At 42.7% G+C, this 20,000-nt stretch overlaps 1 protein-coding gene across 1 annotated transcript in view; it reads right to left on the bottom strand.

Annotated features, from left to right (window-relative positions):
• Positions 1–20,000, bottom strand: part of LOC117746568 (disks large-associated protein 1-like) — a 98,342-nt gene that overhangs the window by 67,893 nt on the left and 10,449 nt on the right. Inside the window, exons 2-5 of the mRNA XM_034555794.1 lie at positions 11,499–12,356; positions 11,209–11,459; positions 11,084–11,130; positions 10,798–11,017 (exon numbers count right to left, since the gene is read on the bottom strand). Coding sequence (XP_034411685.1) covers positions 10,798–11,017; positions 11,084–11,130; positions 11,209–11,459; positions 11,499–12,249 — 1,269 coding nt within the window. The 5' untranslated portion in view covers positions 12,250–12,356. The remainder of the gene's footprint in view (positions 1–10,797; positions 11,018–11,083; positions 11,131–11,208; positions 11,460–11,498; positions 12,357–20,000) is intronic.

Below are 20,000 nucleotides of genomic sequence, written 5' to 3'. Positions count from 1 at the left end.
TTAGTGGTTTAATCATAGTTGTCCATCCAGTCAGATAGTGTTGGTATTATTACTCCATTGTGAGGTTTCTGCCTCTAACCCAATACAACGGAGGGGGATGGAATTATATGTATTTTTTAAAACACCAACCAAACTCATCTGTTTCCTTGCAGTTATAAAACTGCCCAACAAGCTGAGGTAATAGTGTGTAAATAGCAAGACAAGTGAGAGATGTCCCCCTGTCTACAGGAGGAAACGATAGCTAGAGAATACAGCAAGAAGAAGGAAACAATTAAGGGACGCGTCAGACGCCTGCGCTTTGAGGCCGGCTAATTGATGTAATTGGCTAATAACTACGTTCATATAATTACTGTTTTCTATGAGTCTCTATGGCACTCCTACGTGTTCCAAATATAGTAACTTCCATTCATTGGCTGCAAAAATAAACATGGCGATGGCCATATTCCAAGATGGCGACAGCGAATTGGCTGAACACAAGGCTTCCAAACGGCAGTCCACAACGTCACGACGACTGGTGTCCAACCAAGTCTCGCCCTAAGAAGACAAATCTTTGAGATAACACCAATCTACACATTCTGTACTAAACACAACACACTCCAACCATGACTCACATTTACACCATTGTCTTCCAACAACAAGTCACCTGTCCTGATAATTCACAACCAGACTTCTCCATGAGTGAGACAAAAAACACATAAAGAATGGTTGAAAACCCTTTCAGAAAACCCAAACCCTGACTGCTCGTGTTTAATAATAATAATAATAATAAAGTATCCTTTATTAATCCCACATTTTTAAGGAGCAGTGGGCTGCAGTGAAGCGGCCGGGGAACAACTGGGGGTTCAGTGTCTTGCTCAAGGACACTTCAACATGAACTATGGGGAGAGCGGGGATGGAACCGGGGACCTTGTGGTTAGGGGACGACCCCTCTGCCCATGGGCTACAGCCGACCCCAGAACACCTGACAGAAGTGTACACCTGGGTTTCTTTGCATGTGGTCTCTTGTCTGACGGCCGTTGGGCCTCAACAAGGCTGCCGAACTGACACTAATAAAAGTACGATAAGCTGTGATCAAGCTGCATGATGTCTGTACATGTAGCATATAGTCTATGAGTATAGTCCATAACCCACCGCAGATCTTTAGTTTGAAATGGCACCTTTTTAGCGTGCTTGTGCGAGCTGGAATCCAGCACTCTCAGACTGGAGAGGTTAGTGTGAGAGATTGACAGAGAATAACAGAGACAGACAGACAGCGCTATTCTGACTAATTATATATGAATCACGGCGGGGGAAGAGGCTGAGCCGATCTGCCCGGGCTCAATGTCTCTCTCTCTCTCTCTCTCTCTCTCTCTCTTTCCTCTGTATGTGTGTGACGTCAAAGAAACACAAATGAGCAGTTTGGCTATAAAAAGCAAATGCGGGGAAAGGACCAGCTGCAGTGGCATCAGCAGCGCCTCTCACCCACGCACAGGCCTCACTTCCACTGCAGCTCGCTGACGGCTCTACTGTCATGGCTGAGGAGTGAGCGCTGCATCCTGACGCCGTTTGTCCACCGTAAGAGACAAATCCCTGTGTGTACAGTGGGTCCAGAGCATCCACCGTGTGTTTTATATTACAGGCTGTAGACCGTTTCCTTGGCAACGCTGGGCTGTTTTGATGGCTTCAGGCAGCAGCATCAGAAATAACAGGTACAGCGGCAAAGCAGCCGCGCTGGCGAGATGCTGAAGATAATAATTTAGCAGATAAAACCAACAGAGCTGAGGGGGGGGGCTTTTAATGTTGTTGCCTTGACACGACTGACAGAGCGGCTCCGCCTCCCGTGTTTCCTTCGCCACAATCAAAGACGACGATATTGTTTAAAAGGGAAATGTTATTGAAATCCCCCCTCTTGCGTGGCTTTAATGCTGAATTTGTACTCGGAGGCTTGTCTTTGTGCTCCAGGTTTGACAAAGAAATCCTGAAAGCCCCTTTGTCTCTGAGAGCACTGTTACTAAAATCAATTTCACCAGCAGTCTAATCTGCAGTTCAAACAAGCGTCATCTGCGTTGCATTTGCACTAAGCTCCCTAACCCAACAGCAAATGACTGCTGCATATGTGAGAGCATGTCCACACGGCCCCTGCTGTCCTATCTGTGGCCACCTCGTCAGGCTCCATCAGTGCCTCTAGACGTGGACAGGGATCCAGGATTATATCGCCCATTCCAAATGAAGACCCATTTAACAAGGTGACATTTCTTTTTAATATTTGTAAAACAAACTAAGAAAAAGGTTCTTTCTCTAGCTCTTCATTTTGTTTGCTGAGTCGATGAGCCTATTTTTGAATAATAAATGTGTGTATCACAGTTAATAAATGAGTCACCCTGCTGCTTGTTGAGACTGACAGCAGGCAAAGAGACAAAGAGAGTCTGAGCCACTCAGGTCTACTGGATCCTGAAATAGATCCTTCTGGTGATCCATCCCATCAGCTGGGGTCAGAGGAGCCCCAAGTAAGTAGTAGCATACATTCAGGCCAAAGAGGTCACCAGCGCTTTCATAAAATAATGAACTAACCAACAATTCTTTTTAAACTATAACTGATAACGGCCTTATTGTGCAGCCGATCTTCTAGATGTATCTTTGAGGGTTCTGGAAATACCTTCAGAACAAGTGGTCTTCAATGACATTGTGGACAGAGGCCCAGCCTGGGCTCGGGCTCTACTGATACCTGTAGAAAGCACGACACCTTCACATGTTCACCAAAACAATGTCTTTTAGGTCCTCTGAGCTGCTGGAAGGCTTTTAATGTGGCACATCTATGCACAATGTGTTCACAAGTATTGACAGGAAACCTAATACCAAAGCAGACCCACAAAAAGAGAGAAGCGCAACATGGTGAGTACGACACCACTTGGAGCGATTGTGCTTTCTCACTCCCAAGTTGTCATCACGGCAGCTTGGGAGTGGCCCAGTGCTGTTAAGGAGGAAGTCAGGTGGCATACTATGAAATGGTAAATGAACTGTACTTGTAAAGAGTTTTTCTAGTCTTCTGACCACTCAAAGCGCTCTCACACTACATGTCATCATTCACCCGTTCACACACTGATGGGAGGAGCTAAGATGCACCTGCCTTCGATAGGGCATCGGTTTGTGTACCATGGGAAACCAAACGTAGACGTGGACCTATTTTAAGTTAAAGTAAGTCAGGTACATAAGCCAACTTAGAGGTGATCAATCTCGATATTCGTACCATTAATATAGCAGCAACCAACTATTATCTATGTGAAGATGGAGATCTGAGCAGAAAATGAAGCTAAGCTAAAGGCTGCCGCTGTGCATTGAGCTACTAACTCTACTAACCCACCCCTCAGGTAAACGCTGTTAGCTCTATCGGCACTGTTTGCATTGTTAGCGCAGTCAGCACTGTTAGCTGTCGTCTCATGTTGAGAGCTGTGTGGAGGCAATAGTAAATGCTTTCACTCTGGTATTTAGCACCTTCAAATACACAGCAAACCTATTTATTTGAACCTAATGCACATTTGGTTCCTATTCATAACCAAGTAGTTTTGTTTCTTAAAATTAATGAATTAAAGTTGTCTCCAGTGAAAAGACAGTGTATGTAATGAGCAGAGATTGACATGAAAACTGATGCTAGAAGAGTTCCGAGAGCAGATTAGTAGCAATCAAGAACTGACCGGAAATTTAAAAGCAATCTTCCGTGGAATTTCCCATTAATTAAATTAGTTAGCTGTCAAAATGAATACAGAAATATCTTTTTTTTAAATAAGAAAAAAAAGAACTTGTTGTGAATAATTACTCAAACTTAAAACATATACATTTCCAAAGCCCAACATGAATTAACATCTGAAATTCAGATTAGTTGGCTCAAATGATCCCACTGCTATCATCGTGCACATCGCAGATTATGTTATTTTAGAAAGAATAGTGAAAACATTGAGATATAGAGATATGATATTTTATATAAATAGAGATATTATATATACGCTTGAAGCGTAGGTTCACTGACCATTTGACCAGTTGGGAGTGGCAATGCGTTGGATTGCTGAATTTATCAAGACATGGAGAAAAAGATTTGAACTATTAGAGTATAGATTGATGATCTCTTGACCTCAACCAGTGCGGATCTGTCATCAAGAGGAGTGGCCTTGGAAACGGCTGTATGCCCTGGTGTATATTTGGATAGCTTTTCTCCAATTAACCTTGACCAATTGTCTTCAACGGTTTCTACTTCTAAACCGTCTACCTGTCTCTTAGACCCCATCCCAACGAGGCTGCTTAAAGACCTGTTGCCTTTAGTTGGCACCTCTCTGCTGGATATTGTTAATGTGTCTTTGCTAACAGGCCATGTACCACATTCCTTCAAAGTAGCTGTAATTAAACCTCTCCTGAAGAAGACCACTCTTAATCCAGAGGTGTTGGCTAACTACAGACCGATCTCTAACCTTCCCTTCCTCTCTAAGATCCTTGAGAAAGTAGTCGCAAATCAGTTGTGTGACTTTCTACATCAGAATAGTTTATTTGAGGAGTTTCAGTCAGGATTTAGAAAACACCACAGAGACAGCACTGGTGAAAATTACAAATGACCTCCTAATGCATCAGATAAAGGACTCATCTCTGTACTGGTCTTGTTAGACCTTAGTGCTGATAAAGGACTCATCTCTGTACTGGTCTTGTTAGACCTTAGTGCTGATAAAGGACTCATCTCTGTACTGGTCTTGTTAGACCTTAGTGCTGATAAAGGACTCATCTCTGTACTGGTCTTGTTAGACCTTAGTGCTGATAAAGGACTCATCTCTGTACTGGTCTTGTTAGACCTTAGTGCTGATAATGGACTCATCTCTGTACTGGTCTTGTTAGACCTTAGTGCTGATAAAGGACTCATCTCTGTACTGGTCTTGTTAGACCTTAGTGCTGATAAAGGAATCATCTCCGTACTGGTCTTGTTAGACCTTAATGCTGATAAAGGACTCATCTCTGTACTGGTCTTGTTAGACCTTAGTGCTTCCGTTCGACACCATTGATCATGACATCCTATTACAGAGACTGGATCAGTCGATTGGCATTTCAGGTACCGCACTAAGTTGGTTTAAATCCTATTTATCAGATCGATCTCAATTTGTATTTGTAAACGATGAAGCCTCAATGACCACCAACGTTAATCACGGAGTTCCACAAGGTTCTGTGCTTGGACCAATTTTATTTACCTTATATATGCTTCCTTTGGGCAATATTATCAGGAAACACTGCATAAACTTTCATTGCTATGCAGACGATACTCAATTATATCTATCGATCAAACCAGAGGAGACCAACCAGCTCGCTAAACTTCAAGAATGTCTTAAAGACATAAAAACATGGATGACCTGCAACTTCCTGATGTTAAACTCAGACAAAACTGAAGTTATTTTACTGGGCCCTGAACACCTCAGAGATCAATTATCTGGTGATGTGGTTTCTGTAGATGGCATTGCCCTGGCATCCAACACCACTGTAAAGAATCTTTTATGGAACCAGCTTCCACTTTCAGTCCTGGAGGCAGACACAGTCACCTCATTCAAGAATAGACTTAAGACTTTCCTCTTTAATAGTGCTTATAGTTAGGGCTGAATCAGGTTTGCCCTGGTCCAGCCCCTTGATATGCTGCTATAGGCTTATAGGCTGCTGGGGGATGTTTTAGGATACACTGAGCACCTATCTCCTCTTCTCTCTCTCCTTATGGATGAATTTACATCTCTCCATTGCACCTTATTAACTCTGCTTCCTCCCCGGAGTCGTTGTGACTTCACGTCTCATAGGGTCCATTGGACCTGGAGGTGTCTGATGCCTGGTGAGCCGGCCTCCCATTGGCCCTGCTGATGCCCCGCCCCCCCTCCTCTCTACCTCCTTCTGTTTCATGGATTGGAGTTCCATTCATACATTGTCATATTCATGTAATGTGTTTATGTAACTCTGTAACTCTGTTCATCTGGTCACATGACATCTATTCATCTGTCCATCCGGGGAGAGGGATCCTCCTCTGTTGCTCTCCTGAAGGTTTCTTCCCTTTTTTCCCTGTCAAAGGTTATTTTTGGGGAGTTTTTCCTGATCCGATGTGAGGTCAAAGGTCAGGGATGTCGTATGTGTACAGATTGTAAAGCCCTCTGAGGATAATTTGTAATTTGTGATATTGAATGAATGGAGGACACAGGAGTGCATTGACAGCCAATAGCATCCAAAGCAAATGAAAACAGATGAGTAACACACGAGAGGACACCAGCATCAGTAGGCCACTACACACCGTACAGGCTTGTGTCGCTAACGCTAATGTGTGTAATACATGTGTGCTGAACAATAATTCCTAATATCACACACACCCATACACACACACACACACACAGACACACAGCACATGTGCAAAGAAACAACAGCAGCAGGTGCTGGAGAGGCTGTTTAACGTGGACTACACATTGAACTGCATCCCCCATTTGACTTCTCAGTGTTTCTGTATTTAGAGTGGCCACTGAAACAGATTTAGTCCGTCCTGTCAACGGTCAGTATAGAAATGCAGCTCCACCATTGATTGTGCTCGTGTCCCAGAATGCTCCATTTAAGTGCAATCTGGAAACGGGAGATCTGGTCCTCTTCTTCGGCCCTCCATTTGAAAGGTCGGTTCAATACCGTGTCACGACATCTGAACCCTTTCAAAGCCCTCACTTTAGTCAGAAATAACTCAAAAGTCACAGATTCAGTTGACAATGCTTCTACATGTGCTTTGCTGAGAAGGCAGAAACACTTCTGTGTTGAGGAGCAGTCGAATTATTGTCCACGATCTGAAACTGAGAGAAACAGAACATCTTGAAAGTGTGTGGCAGTCGGTGCTGTCATAGAGGAAATCAGCTTCATCTACTATGTGATGAGTCTGGTCTGGATTACTGAAACAGACGTGACGAGATCAGCTGAACGCTTTCAAGACTTTGTGTGTGTGTTTCTGAGGTCTAATTGACATTTAGATTCATAAAACGTTTGCAAGTATTTTAATTCTGACATTGTTTACGTCCATGCTGACTAGCTGCAGTCTTCTTCTTCTTGTTGCACATCTTAACGTGTTCTGTTCATTTGAACACCATTTGGGCTCCTCTATTAAAGGGAATGCGAATAGACCCGATTCAAATTGAGTTGAACTACCACTGAAATGCCAAACACATCCAAACCCCTCTACCTCCCATAAGCCTCCCCAACACTGTGCTCAACACAGCACTTCAAAGGACAGCACAACACAGCAACACCAAGAGAAAACAGCAAAGAAAGGCCAGATAACTGGTAGAGAGGCAGGAAGGGAAGCACTACTAAATTAAAAATGAAGTCTACAAACAGGAGAGGATGCCGTTCTTCATGGGTTCATGTCATAAACCTAGCATTCAGAGAGTAAGGCTGCTACTGGCTCTGCACTTACTTCTCTCTTCAACTCAAAAGGAGGAAAAAGGAGGAAAAAGGAGGAAAAAGGAGGAAGAGGAAGGCTCCCCAAACCAAGAGGAAGTAAAAATGTGTGTGTGGGGGGGGGGGGGGTTGGGGGTGGCAGTGGGGGGGTGAATAAAAAGTGCAGGGTGGAGGGTGAGTTGGGTGAGTGGAGGAAAGGCAGGAGGGGTGGGGGTGGTGGGGTTACTTGGGAGATCAGAGTAGTAGACTGGTGGTGGGAGCAATGTTCCCTCTCAGGCTGTGGACGCACTACAACGCTTGTATATCTCCACACACTGAACATGCTGAGCATGCTGAGCGGAGCGTCTCAATCACACTGCTGAGAGCTCATTATTGCACGGCTGTTTTCAGTTTAGTTATTATGTGCAAAAAACACCTGTTGAAGAGATCAGTTATGCAGTTATTATTTTTGTTAGACCGTTTCTGTCAAGGTCTCCGTCTCTTTCATATATATATACAGTATATATATATATATATATATATATATGGACGATTCTAGGCAATGCTCCAATCACTGAGCATGACTTTTTGCATGAATAGCCGTGTTTCCATTCAATCGCCGAGCGACTTCTAAAGCCTCAGAGGAAGTGGAAGTTAGAGCGTCTTTAGCTTCTGGCGTTCAAATGAGCCGGTGACGTAAAGGGTTGAGATTCAGCAGTTTAGCCCTCTTCATCGCTCCCCGTCCTCCTCCTGGTCCAACGACCCTCACGTTTTATTCAATCATGTATTTTCCATAACGCAACACTTCCAGATGCACATCAACACATGTGAATGGAAACACGGCTAATGCGATTAAATCCTGTGTTTTCTCACATATTGAGTCAACTTTTCTAACAGCTACGGTCTACATTTACGGCGTAGAATCGGTCTCGATCGCCGTGTACAATGTGCTGCTATCTGTGCCTCATAACAATGTGATTTCATAACACTAGTTGTCTGAGTGGTCGTTCCAAACGCACTATTTCTTTATTCAAAACACACAGTGGAGGTGGAGACTCATCTGATTAGTTAAACGGTTACACACAGTCCAGTTGTCCATGACATGGGAATATTAGTGTGGACCAAACTAATTATTCCAAATTGTAGTATTAACTAAAAGCAAGGTCAAAAGAGGCGTTTCATTCAGTTCAGAATCAGCTTTTCTGACACAAAGTTTGGGTTTGGTTACTCTTTGAACACATCATCCAACAATATTCTAATTGGAGCGACGATTCATTGATTAGTCGATCAACACAAAAGATCACAGAACTATTTGGATGCATAATTAAATCTAGCGTTGGTAATCTACCAAAAGAAAATGTGGTTATATTTTTTTAAGTTCTCTTCATCACAAGATGATTTAATTTGGACCACATTACATTTTGTTTTAAGGGGGCTGAAGTGTTGTAACTTTCTTTCTGTATTTAGTGACTTTTGGAGCTAGTATTGCTCGAAAAGAGTTGTCAATACTGAACTGGATTTGTAGGATCATTTCTGCCAGCGTCTCAACACTACCAACCCAAACTTTAATCACGTCAACTGACAGCTTTTGTTTCCGTTCTTCGTGATTGTAAAATTTAATATTGTGGGGTTTTGGACAGTAATGTCAAACAATAATCAAACAACGTGATGACCCTGAGACAATTGAGAATGGTAATTTGTCAATGTGGTCTGACATTTTGGAAATCAATTCATTGATTCATGGAAAAAAGCATATTTTTTCCATAGAGAAAACTACTTGTTATATCAGCATATTAGTTAACATTATTTTTAGTTGCAGCCCTAATGCTAATAATATATTTGTTATATAACAATTGTAATTGTAATTTAATTATTTAATTAAATATTTCCAAGATCCAAGGATCCATTGCTGGAATCAAAGAACCTTGCAAATAAATATACTGGATATATAAGTTTTTTCTTTCGTTTTTCTTTTTTTATCCGAATGGCTCAAATCTTTCTGTAACTAGATGAATGTGAGATGGAGCCATGCCTAAAGCCCTCCTAATACCAGTTCTAGTGTGTCCCCAGTCTTAGCCAGTGACATCCAGTCATGGTTTCCTTCCATGTCAATTTGCAGTTGTCATTCCAGCCAAACACTAAAGCAATAATATAGTTGTGCAGTTTAGTCAGAGGATACCAGGACTTTGACCCGGAGCAGCCCACCACACTGGGATGCACATCCACTGATCTCTTGGAAGGGTTGTCATGTAAAGCTGCATAAAAAGCTAGTTATGCACCCTCCATGTTGACCTTCAACCCCACCTCTCAATCCATAACAGAGAGAGAGTGCAGGGCGCTGTCCATGGTGCTGAAGTAGCAGACAGATTTGTAATTGTGCTTTTTTCCCCTCAGTTATATCTTAGATTAATAATATATTGATACTATTCTCTGACCTATATTCTATGAATGCTCAATGATATACCATATTGTAGCAGATACACAGTATTGTATAGAATAGTGTCACCTTCATGATCAACATGTAGTCGTGGACGACCGAGAGGATCATAGAGACACACTGCTGCCTGTAGCAACTGTAATAGTAACAGCAGTGTCCCAATACCTACATTGTGACAGTACTCTAAATGTCCAGCTGCCTCGAAAATTCCCAGACTACATTGTAAGAGGCTCCTTTATATTAATCTATTTAACAGAAGGCGGACAGTGGCATTGGCACCAGGGCCACCACTAGAGAGGATTGTGAAGGTGCCACCTAGGCGCACCACATTTTGTCCGTAAAGGGAGGTAAACATGGGAATGGCTTACTATGTGGAATAAGGGTTGTGCCCTACTGAACATATTCGACTTTTAAGACCCATCTCAAACAATTCCTAGAACTCCCTTTTGACTTGTAGCACAGTGTAGTTTATCTTTTCCACTTGTGTATAGTACATCTGCATCTGTGTAATGTTTCTGGTTTTAGTTAATTTATCTACTAAACAAATAAATCTATTATTCTGGGACCATTTAAAGAAACAAACATTGTTCTGAGGTCATCCAAGCTAAACTAGTACGTTTCTGTATGCTGCTGTAATCCTGTAAATAGAGGATTATCTTATTTGATCTTAAATTACCAAAATTGATAACTGAATGTGCCACTACAGCAGCTGTGGAACTCGTCTTGGCACCTGTCCACTCCAGCAATGGATTCCACGCATAGATGTGCCTTTCGCCAACTGAAGCTAATCTTCAGTCAGAGAGTGTTGTGTTTGGTAGGACTGGAAACCTGGAACATCGCAAGACTGGACACCACTGACTTAAATGAAACATTGGTGAGGACAGGAAGTTGTGGAGAAAAGGGAGGCAAAAAGAGGGGAGGGAGAGAATCGGTTGGTTTTGGATGGGAGTCGGGGAGGAATTAGTTACCTGTAAGAAATGGCAAGAGCGCTCCTGCTGCTGACTGCCCTTAGATTTGTTTAGAGCTCTATCTAGGTTTAGGTTACCGCATCCTGCGCTGGCTCGAAGCTGGTTGTGGCTGCTGTTGTTGGTGTAGACCTCTCTGGCCCTGCTCACCGTTAGGCTTGATGACCATGCCCCTTTCTTCACAAGGGGCCCGTCCACAAGGCCCAGAGGCAGCAAGGGGCCACTTCCTCCAACGATACCGCCACTGCTGTTATTGCTGCTGCCACTAACTGGCACACATGCCGACGACGCTGCATACTTCACATCGTTGTTGCTCCGGGAGGCTTTGAGTGCAGAGTGGTGGTGCGTGTGGCCATGGTGTGAGTGGGTGTGGGTGTGGCCGTGGGCGTGGCTGTGGGCATGGGTGTGTGTGTGCTCGTTGAGTGTGCCGTAAGGGTCCATCATGAAGTATTGCTGGGACTGTGAGGTGGAGAGACTGGGGAGGGGAGTCTGGGGGAACTTGTCGTGGCTGTGGCCGGGGTACCGGCCCATTGTCATGGCGATGGGCGAGGGGGAAATGGAGGGTGAGGGTGAGGGCGGAGGTTGGTGGTGGTGAGGGTGGTAGAGACACAGCTCCCGTTCCAGGTTGTCATCTGAGCTCCAATACCCGGAGCCTGGAGCAGACGCTGAGCCGTGGAGCTGCTGGTGCTGGTGGTGGTGGTGGCTTCGATGCTTGGGCTCCGCTGATCGACAGCGCTCGCGGCTCTTGCTGCGCTTCCGCTGGCGCAGTCCCACCGGAGGGGTCTCACCCTCCGGGCTTGCCCTTGAACCACCACCACCTCCTCCTCCACCACCACCACCACCACCACCATTAATGCTGCCGTTGTTGGCCCCCTTGGTGGACTGTGTGTGGTGTGGCCCCTCCAATGAATGTGACTTGGTGAAGAGTTTTTGGACTGAATGGACCAGGTGGCGTATTCTGCCTGGGCTGTCATTGTTGTTGTGTTGGGCCCCCAAACCCCCACTGTGGGCCAGCACTCCGCGTTTGTACTGCAGTGTGTGGTAGCCATCTCTGGAGAATGATGGCTGACGCTCAAAAGGGTCCGCAAAGTTTGCTGGTACCCGGGTGGGCGTTTTGCCCCCATAGCCTCCTCCACCTCCTCCACCTCCTCCTCCCCCTACATATGGTACCATGGCCATACACTCATCCTTTACCTCAGGATGGTGGGATGAGGAGGTGGAGTGGCACCTCCTTGGGAAGGTTCCGTATGGGACGATACTGTTGCTGTCAGAGGGGTACGGGGTACGAGCGTTGTAGTAGGACAGCTCAGCTTGATGCGGCATGGGAATGGGCACAGGCATGTCATTCTGACTGATTAAATATGGCTTGCGGTCAACATGGTGACCCAGTAGATCGTACGATGGTTCATAGGAGACCAGGTGATGGTGACTCCGACTACTGGACAGGCCTTTCATGACAGGGGGTGGATGGAAAGAGGAATGATATGGCTGACAGAGGCCAGGCAGGCCTGTGACCAGAGAAGGGCTGCAGAAGACTGTCCCTGAGAGGGGAGCTGCAGACTCTGGAAGACAGGAAGAGAGAGGAACAACAAGAAACAGTTAATGCAAGGCAACAAGTCCGACAAAATAACAGCCCATGACAGTAACAAGCCTTGTGGCTTATTAGTATAGGAGATGTTAAGATCTTTGAACTTTAATTATAGCATCCCCATGTGCCCCACAGTCTTGTTTTAATGGGACTAAGATTTGACCCCATGCCTCCCTTGAGATTTTGATGATCTCTTTTGTTCTCATAGGACATGCTTTGCATTTTAGGAGCAGTGCACTGCTGCAAAGCGCCTTGAGAGCGACTTGGGTTTCAGTGTCTAACTCAAGGACACTTCAACATGCGGACAGTGGGATCCACCAACCGCGTGGGGAAAGGAGAAAACCCTTTTAGCAGGAACAAACTTGTTTGTTTTTAGGGCTGCAATATATCAATATAACATTGATATGTGATATGTGACAAGAAAAAGTCTTTGATTTGGGTTATGGTAATATGTGATGTGTTGTCTTTTCCTAGCTTCAAAGGCAGCTTTACAGTTAAATGATGTAATTTTCTGAACTGTTCTAGCTTTTCCTAATATTTGCTTGTACCCACTTAGTCATTACCTCTCATTACTGATGGTGATCTATCAAAAATGTCATTGTTTAAATATTTAGTAAAAGCACCAAGTCAAACATGTAATATTTTGGCAATATGGATATTGAGGTACAGTATTTGTTCAAAATATTGTGAAATTGGATGTTCTCCTTATTGCCCAGCCCTGTTCAAACCTAAACGTATCACTTAATTTAGATTTCACATTCATTCAATCTCTCAATCAATCCAACGATGGCGTTTGTACTGCAGTGTGTGGTAGCCATCTCTGGAGAATGATGGCTGACGCTTAAACGGGTCCGCAAAGTTTGCTGGTACCCGGGTGGGCGTTTTGCCCCCATAGCCTCCTCCACCTCCTCCACCTCCTCCTCCTCCTCCTCCTCCTCCTCCTCCTCCTCCTCCTCCTCCTCCTCCTCCTCCTTCTCCTCCCCCTACATATGGTACCATGGCCATACACTCCTCCTTTACCTCAGGATGGTGGGATGAGGAGGAAGGATTGGGTGAGTGGGATCCCAGAATACATTGGGTGAGAGGAAGGTAAACCCTAAACAGGTTGCCAGTCTGTCACACGTTGGCAAAATAACACATTCACATTCACACTACTGGCAATTCACCTAACCCCCAGGTTTTTGGGCCGTAGGAGAAAACCAAAGCAACCAGAGGGAAACCGCAGCAACACATGAACAACATGCAAACTGCACCAAGAAAAGCGTGGGGATTTGAACCTCTGCTGTGCCAGTGCTAACCCTATTAAGAGTTGAAATTAAAGTGCTGTGCGGCATGATGTCAGCAGAAAATGCACCGTGTGTGGTGGAGGCTGGCAGGCTGAGGCCGAGTGTCCATAGCGTGTTGGTTTCTGAGTGGCAGCATCTTTTCTCAATTGTTCCCAAAGAAGAAAAAGAGTTTACAGCTAGTTAGAGAAAGAGCCACGTGCAGTGGGTGCACTTTATAAATTTGCTCCCCAGTGTCCAACGAGAATAGAAAGCGGTTTAAGAATGAGGTTGATGTTTGACAAATGCTGATCAGTGGCTTAAGTTTCAAAAGCTTAAAATGTCCCAGTGCAATATTGTTTTTGTTTTTTTACAAGCGGTTGCTTGGGGAAGATTAAAAGGTATTGCGAAATGACCAACAAGTCATCCAACCTATACGACTATTTGTTCCTGCCATCTAATACAACCCACAATAACTTTTCCTAAATTAGCATTTAGCACCCTACCGGTGGCAGGTTATTGACACGTCCTCATACCTAAATGTAATGGCCACAGGTTTAAACATGTGGGAGACGTTATAAAACGATTGCATTTGGTTAGGTTTAGGCAAAAAAACTACTTGGTTAGGTTTAGGATAGAAAACTACTTGGTTAGGTTTAGTAGAGAAATCTACTTGGTTAGGTTTAGGAGAGAAAACTACTTGGTTAGGTCTAGTAGAGAAACCTACTTGGTTAGGTTTAATAGAGAAAACTACTTGTTTAGGTTTAGTAGAGAAAACTACTTGGTTAGGTTTAGGATAGAAAACTACTTGGTTAGGTTTAGGAGAGAAAACTACTTGGTTAGGTCTAGTAGAGAAACCTACTTGGTTAGGTTTAATAGAGAAAACTACTTGTTTAGGTTTAGTAGAGAAAACTACTTGGTTAGGTTTAGGATAGAAAACTACTTGGTTAGGTTTAGGAGAGAAAACTACTTGGTTAGGTCTAGTAGAGAAACCTACTTGGTTAGGTTTAATAGAGAAAACTACTTGTTTAGGTTTAGTAGAGAAAACTACTTGGTTAGGTTTAGGATAGAAAACTACTTGGTTAGGTTTAGGAGAGAAAACTACTTGGTTAGGTCTAGTAGAGAAACCTACTTGGTTAGGTTTAATAGAGAAAACTACTTGTTTAGGTTTAGTAGAGAAAACTACTTGGTTAGGTTTAGGATAGAAAACTACTTGGTTAGGTTTAGGATAGAAAACTACTTGGTTAGGTTTAGTAGAGAAACCTACTTGGTTAGGTTTAATAGAGAAAACTAATTGGTTAGGTTTAGTAGAGAAAACTAATTGGTTAGGTTTAGTAGAGAAACCTACTTGGTTAGGTTTAATAGAGAAAACTAATTGGTTAGGTTTAGGATAGAAAACTACTTGGTTAGGTTTAGTAGAGAAAACTACTTGGTTAGGTTTAGTAGAGAAATCTACTTGGTTAGGTTTAGGAGAGAAAACTACTTGGTTAGGTCTAGTAGAGAAACCTACTTGTTTAGGTTTAATAGAGAAAACTACTTGTTTAGGTTTAGTAGAGAAAACTACTTGGTTAGGTTTAGGATAGAAAACTACCAGGTTAGGTTTAGTAGAGAAATCTACTTGGTTAGGTCTAGTAGAGAAACCTAATTGGTTAGGTTTAATAGAGAAAACTAATTGGTTTGGTTTAGTAGAGAAACCTACTTGGATAGATTTAATAGAGAAAACTAATTGGTTCGGTATAGGAAAATAAAAGTACTTGGTTAGGTTTAGGGAAGAAAACTACTTGTTAGGTTTAATAGAGAAAACTAATTGGTTAGGTTTAGGATATAAAACTACTTGGTTAGGTTTAGTAGAGAAATCTACTTGGTTAGGTTTAGGATAGAAAACTACTTGGTTAGGTTTAGTAGAGAAAACTACTTGGTTAGGTTTAGGATATAAAACTACTTGGTTAGGTTTAGTAGAGAAAAATCTACTTGGTTAGGTTTAGGAGAGAAAACTACTTGGTTAGGTCTAGTAGATAAACCTACTTGTTTAGGTTTAATAGAGAAAACTACTTGTTTAGGTTTAGTAGAGAAAACTACTTGGTTAGGTTTAGGATAGAAAACTACCAGGTTAGGTTTAGTAGAGAAATCTACTTGGTTAGGTCTAGTAGAGAAACCTAATTGGTTAGGTTTAATAGAGAAAACCAATTGGTTAGGTTTAGTAGAGAAACCTACTTGGATAGATTTAATAGAGAAAACTAATTGGTTAGGTATAGGAAAAGAAAAGTACTTGGTTAGGTTTAGTAGATAAACCTACTTGCGTAGGTTTAATAGAGAAAACTACTTGTTTAGGTTTAGTAGAGAAAACTACTTGGTTAGGTTTAGGATAGAAAACTACCAGGTTAGGTTTAGTAGAGAAATCTACTTGGTTAGGTCTAGTAGAGAAACCTAATTGGTTAGGTTTAATAGAGAAAACCAATTGGTTAGGTTTAGTAGAGAAACCTACTTGGATAGATTTAATAGAGAAAACTAATTGGTTAGGTATAGGAAAAGAAAAGTACTTGGTTAGGTTTAGTAGATAAACCTACTTGCGTAGGTTTAGTAGAGCAACCTACTTGGTAAGGTTTAGCAAAGAAAACCACTTGGTTAGGTTTAGTAGAGAAAACTACTTGGTTAGGTTTAGGGAAGAAAACTACTTGTTAGGTTTAATAGAGAAAACTAATTGGTTAGGTATAGGAAAAGAAAAGTACTTGGTTAGGTTTAGTAGAGAAAACTACTTGGTCAGGTCTAGTAGAGAAAACTACTTGTTTAGGTTTAGTAGAGAAAACCACTTGGTTAGGTTTAGTAGAGAAAACTACTTGGTTAGGTTTAGTAGAGAAAACTACTTGTTAGTATGTATGTTTGTAACTTAACTTATGTAGGTAATTTAACCTACGCCACGTAAGTAAAATAAATTCAGTATGATACATAAATTATTATGAAGTAACTTTTGGTTTGGCTTAGGACAGAAACAGCAGTTTCCTGGGTCAAAGTCCTTTGTTTGTTTGGCCCATCCATCCACCTGAATCTCTTCCCTACTTATTATTTACAATAATTGCGGCCATTGAAGGACCTGCACCTAACAATAAACATAAATATATGTTGTAATAAGCTGCTTGTACAAATGACCGATGGAGTCGTTTCTTTGAAGAAACAGTTTTAACATTATGTCAAAGCTGAGTACGGGAGAACTCTGACAGGAAATGCATGCTTGGATTTGGCTGGAGCCAACGTTCCTCAGGCGAAAGTGTCATTTGACCATATCTCATATATAATCCACTCAAATCCCACACACAAGGGCTCCGAGTGACCCAGCTGGTAACCAAGAACAAGCCGTTGCTTGGGGCAACACCAAACCTCTGAATCACTGGACTAAATTGAAAAAGTGTGGGGTTGATTCAAGAACTGGAACCAATAAATCTAAACATAAACACAGGCCGCGGAGGTATGATGAGTAATAAACGTGGACGTCCTTTTCCAGTCCTTGTTCTATATTTCTCAGTGGACGAGGCCAAACCCATCAAATCAGCTTGCACTTATTAGTGCAGGTAAGAGTTTTGTAAGAAGTCCCCTCACTCTGATCTTATATAACTGTCCACGTCTCAGGCGACTCTGGGAAAAGGCTCCGGGGTTCAGACTGCTCGCCAGGCAGTGTTATCACAGATCAACAGCCACGCAGGGCCACAGTGTTGATGTGTGTGCTGCATGGCTATGAGAGCACTCGCCCGCTTGCATTTGCGGTGGCGTTGTGGGAAAGGTGGGAGGGTTTGCATGTCTGTGCGAGTTTCCTCTGTCCCACTTGGCCCGTGACACAACTGCTTAACACAACCCGACAGCTCCACTGGTACAAGGGCTGCTAACGAGCTACAGTAAGCCCCAATGAGCAGGGGTAAGCCACACACTCTCACACATACGCAGTGAGATCAGTTGACCACCCCCCCCTTCTGGAGTTTCAGATACCTGTATTTTAATTGGTAACTATTCTAGTGATGTAAAGGGACTTCCTGAAATCTCTGCTGGTTGCCTCAGAAACCAACAGATACTCCAGAATCCGGTAAAACCACAACATGACGTTTTTACTTTGCACTTTATCTGAATTAAACAAACAAGATGCGTTAATAGTGAGCTGAGTGTTTTTCAGACTTGTATTTCCTCACAATTAAAACCTCTACACTGTTCCCTTTCACCCACACCCTGAACAATATATTTATGATTAAAGCTAGTACGAGGAGCTTTCATTTTCTGTTGATTTTTACAGCAGCAGGGCCTGACAGTCTAACCCTGAACAGAGACCGAACCGAGACCACCTCCAAGTGGGCTCCGGTACAGTTCATTCGTGGACCAGCTTCAAGATTACTTTGACGGTAGACATGAAAATGAAGCATGAATTTAAAAGCTAAACGGCTGTTGAATCCATCTGTTTATCATGAACTGTTGAAGACTCCTAACTCATCAAATACCGCCTTTGGCGTCCGATACAGAGGTACATTTAGAAATCTTTTAATAATAGACTTAAGACTTTCCTGTTTAATAGTCCTTATAGTTAGGGCTGAATCAGGTTTGCCCTGGTCCAGCCCCTTGATATGCTGCTATAGGCTTATAGGCTGCTGGGGGATGTTTTAGGATACACTGAGCACCTCTTTCCTCTTCTCTCTCTCCTTATGGATGAATTTACATCTCTCCATTGCACCTTATTAACTCTGCTTCCTCCCTGGAGTCGTTGTGACTTCACGTCTCATAGGGTCCATTGGACCTGGAGGTGTCTGATGCTGGTGAACCGGCCTCCCGCGGTGGCCCTGCTGATGCCCCGCCCCCCCTCCTCTCTACCTCCTTCTGTTTCATGGATTGGAGTTCCATTCATACATTGTCATATTCATGTAATGTGTTTATGTAACTCTGTAACTCTGTTCATCTGGTCACATGACATCTATTCATTTGTCCATCCGGGGAGAGGGATCCTCCTCTGTTTCTCTCCAGAAGGTTTCTTCACTTTTTTCCCTGTCAAAGGTTATTTTTGGGGAGTTTTTCCTGATCTGATGTGAGGTCAAAGGTCAGGGATGTCGTATGTGTACAGATTGTAAAGCCCAACATCACAAATTACAAATTTGTGATATTGGGCTTTACAAAATAAACTGAATTGAATTGAATTTCAAGGTGTGTGAACGTGAACCGCACCAGAACCAAAATGCCACAAATGCATCCTTTTCCCACTGGTCTTGACTCAATGACTCAGCGTTAAAATCCTTTTTTTGTGTGATTACTCCGCACGTCAAGATATTGGAAAGGTTTTTTTTGTCTTGAGTATTTCACACAGCAAGTGAGCATTACGCTATCAAAAACAGAAGTACATTTTGTTTGTTCAACCTTCACAAAGGTAGACCAGATCTACACCGTCCTTACCTTTCACAATAAAAGCCCCAGACATAGAGAGCATACACTACAAAACTGTTTACCAGAGAGAGCTCAAATTCACTCAGAGCCTTTCGCTAAAAGGAAACTCAAGAAAATAGCTTGCAATTCCCTCAATGGAATTAAAATCGAATCATAAATGTTGGGCGATTGAATGAGAGAGTGATGCTGCCAAGGCTACGGCTTAATGTCAGTCAAAAGAGATGCAATATATGCCCTGAAAACCTTTGTTTGGGAAAATTAACAATTTATTTATGAATCCTTACTGTTAACAACTCAAACCAAATCGACCAAACGGCCTTAGACAGTAAAAACATGGAAGTACAACAGCATCTATGTCATGATTACCAACCGAACCACAGACCACTCTACATCTCTACACTATATTTGTAATTCATAGAGAAAAAGGGACATGAAATAAAGAGGCCACAGGCTTTAGATATATCTCATTCACTGAGCAGTGTAAATGAACATCATTAGTTTCTCTTCTTTCCATTAATGTTGCCTTAGATGTGAAAGAACCCTGGATTAAACATTGTATGTGTGTTCTTTGGACAATTATGGGTTGGGAGTCTTGAATTACTCAGTCTCCCTGCAAAGACATTGTAATCACACACTGTGTCTAAAAATAAAACGCAACTGAATCGAGGGAGGAAGTGATTCACTTCAAATGATGTGTTAGTGAAGTCAGACATTACTGTACAAGGACTCAAATAACAGGATCTTAAACACGCAGCTTTTATTTTTCTACCAGCACTTATATACATCAGATTACATCAAATTATAAAAAGAACATATCAAATACAAAGTATGAGTAGCTGGAGATGAGTCATTTAGAATCTGAATGAAGGTATTTCCACTACTTAAGAACGTCTGATACAGCGGGGTGAAAAGATATCAAGGTCACAGTCTGTAAGAGCCACGGGCAG

Source organism: Cyclopterus lumpus, chromosome 17 (genome assembly GCF_009769545.1).
Source record: "Cyclopterus lumpus isolate fCycLum1 chromosome 17, fCycLum1.pri, whole genome shotgun sequence".
NCBI lineage: Eukaryota > Metazoa > Chordata > Actinopteri > Perciformes > Cyclopteridae > Cyclopterus > Cyclopterus lumpus.
The sequence above is the reverse complement of the archived record's forward strand: the minus strand, read 5'-3'. Positions and strand labels throughout refer to the sequence as shown.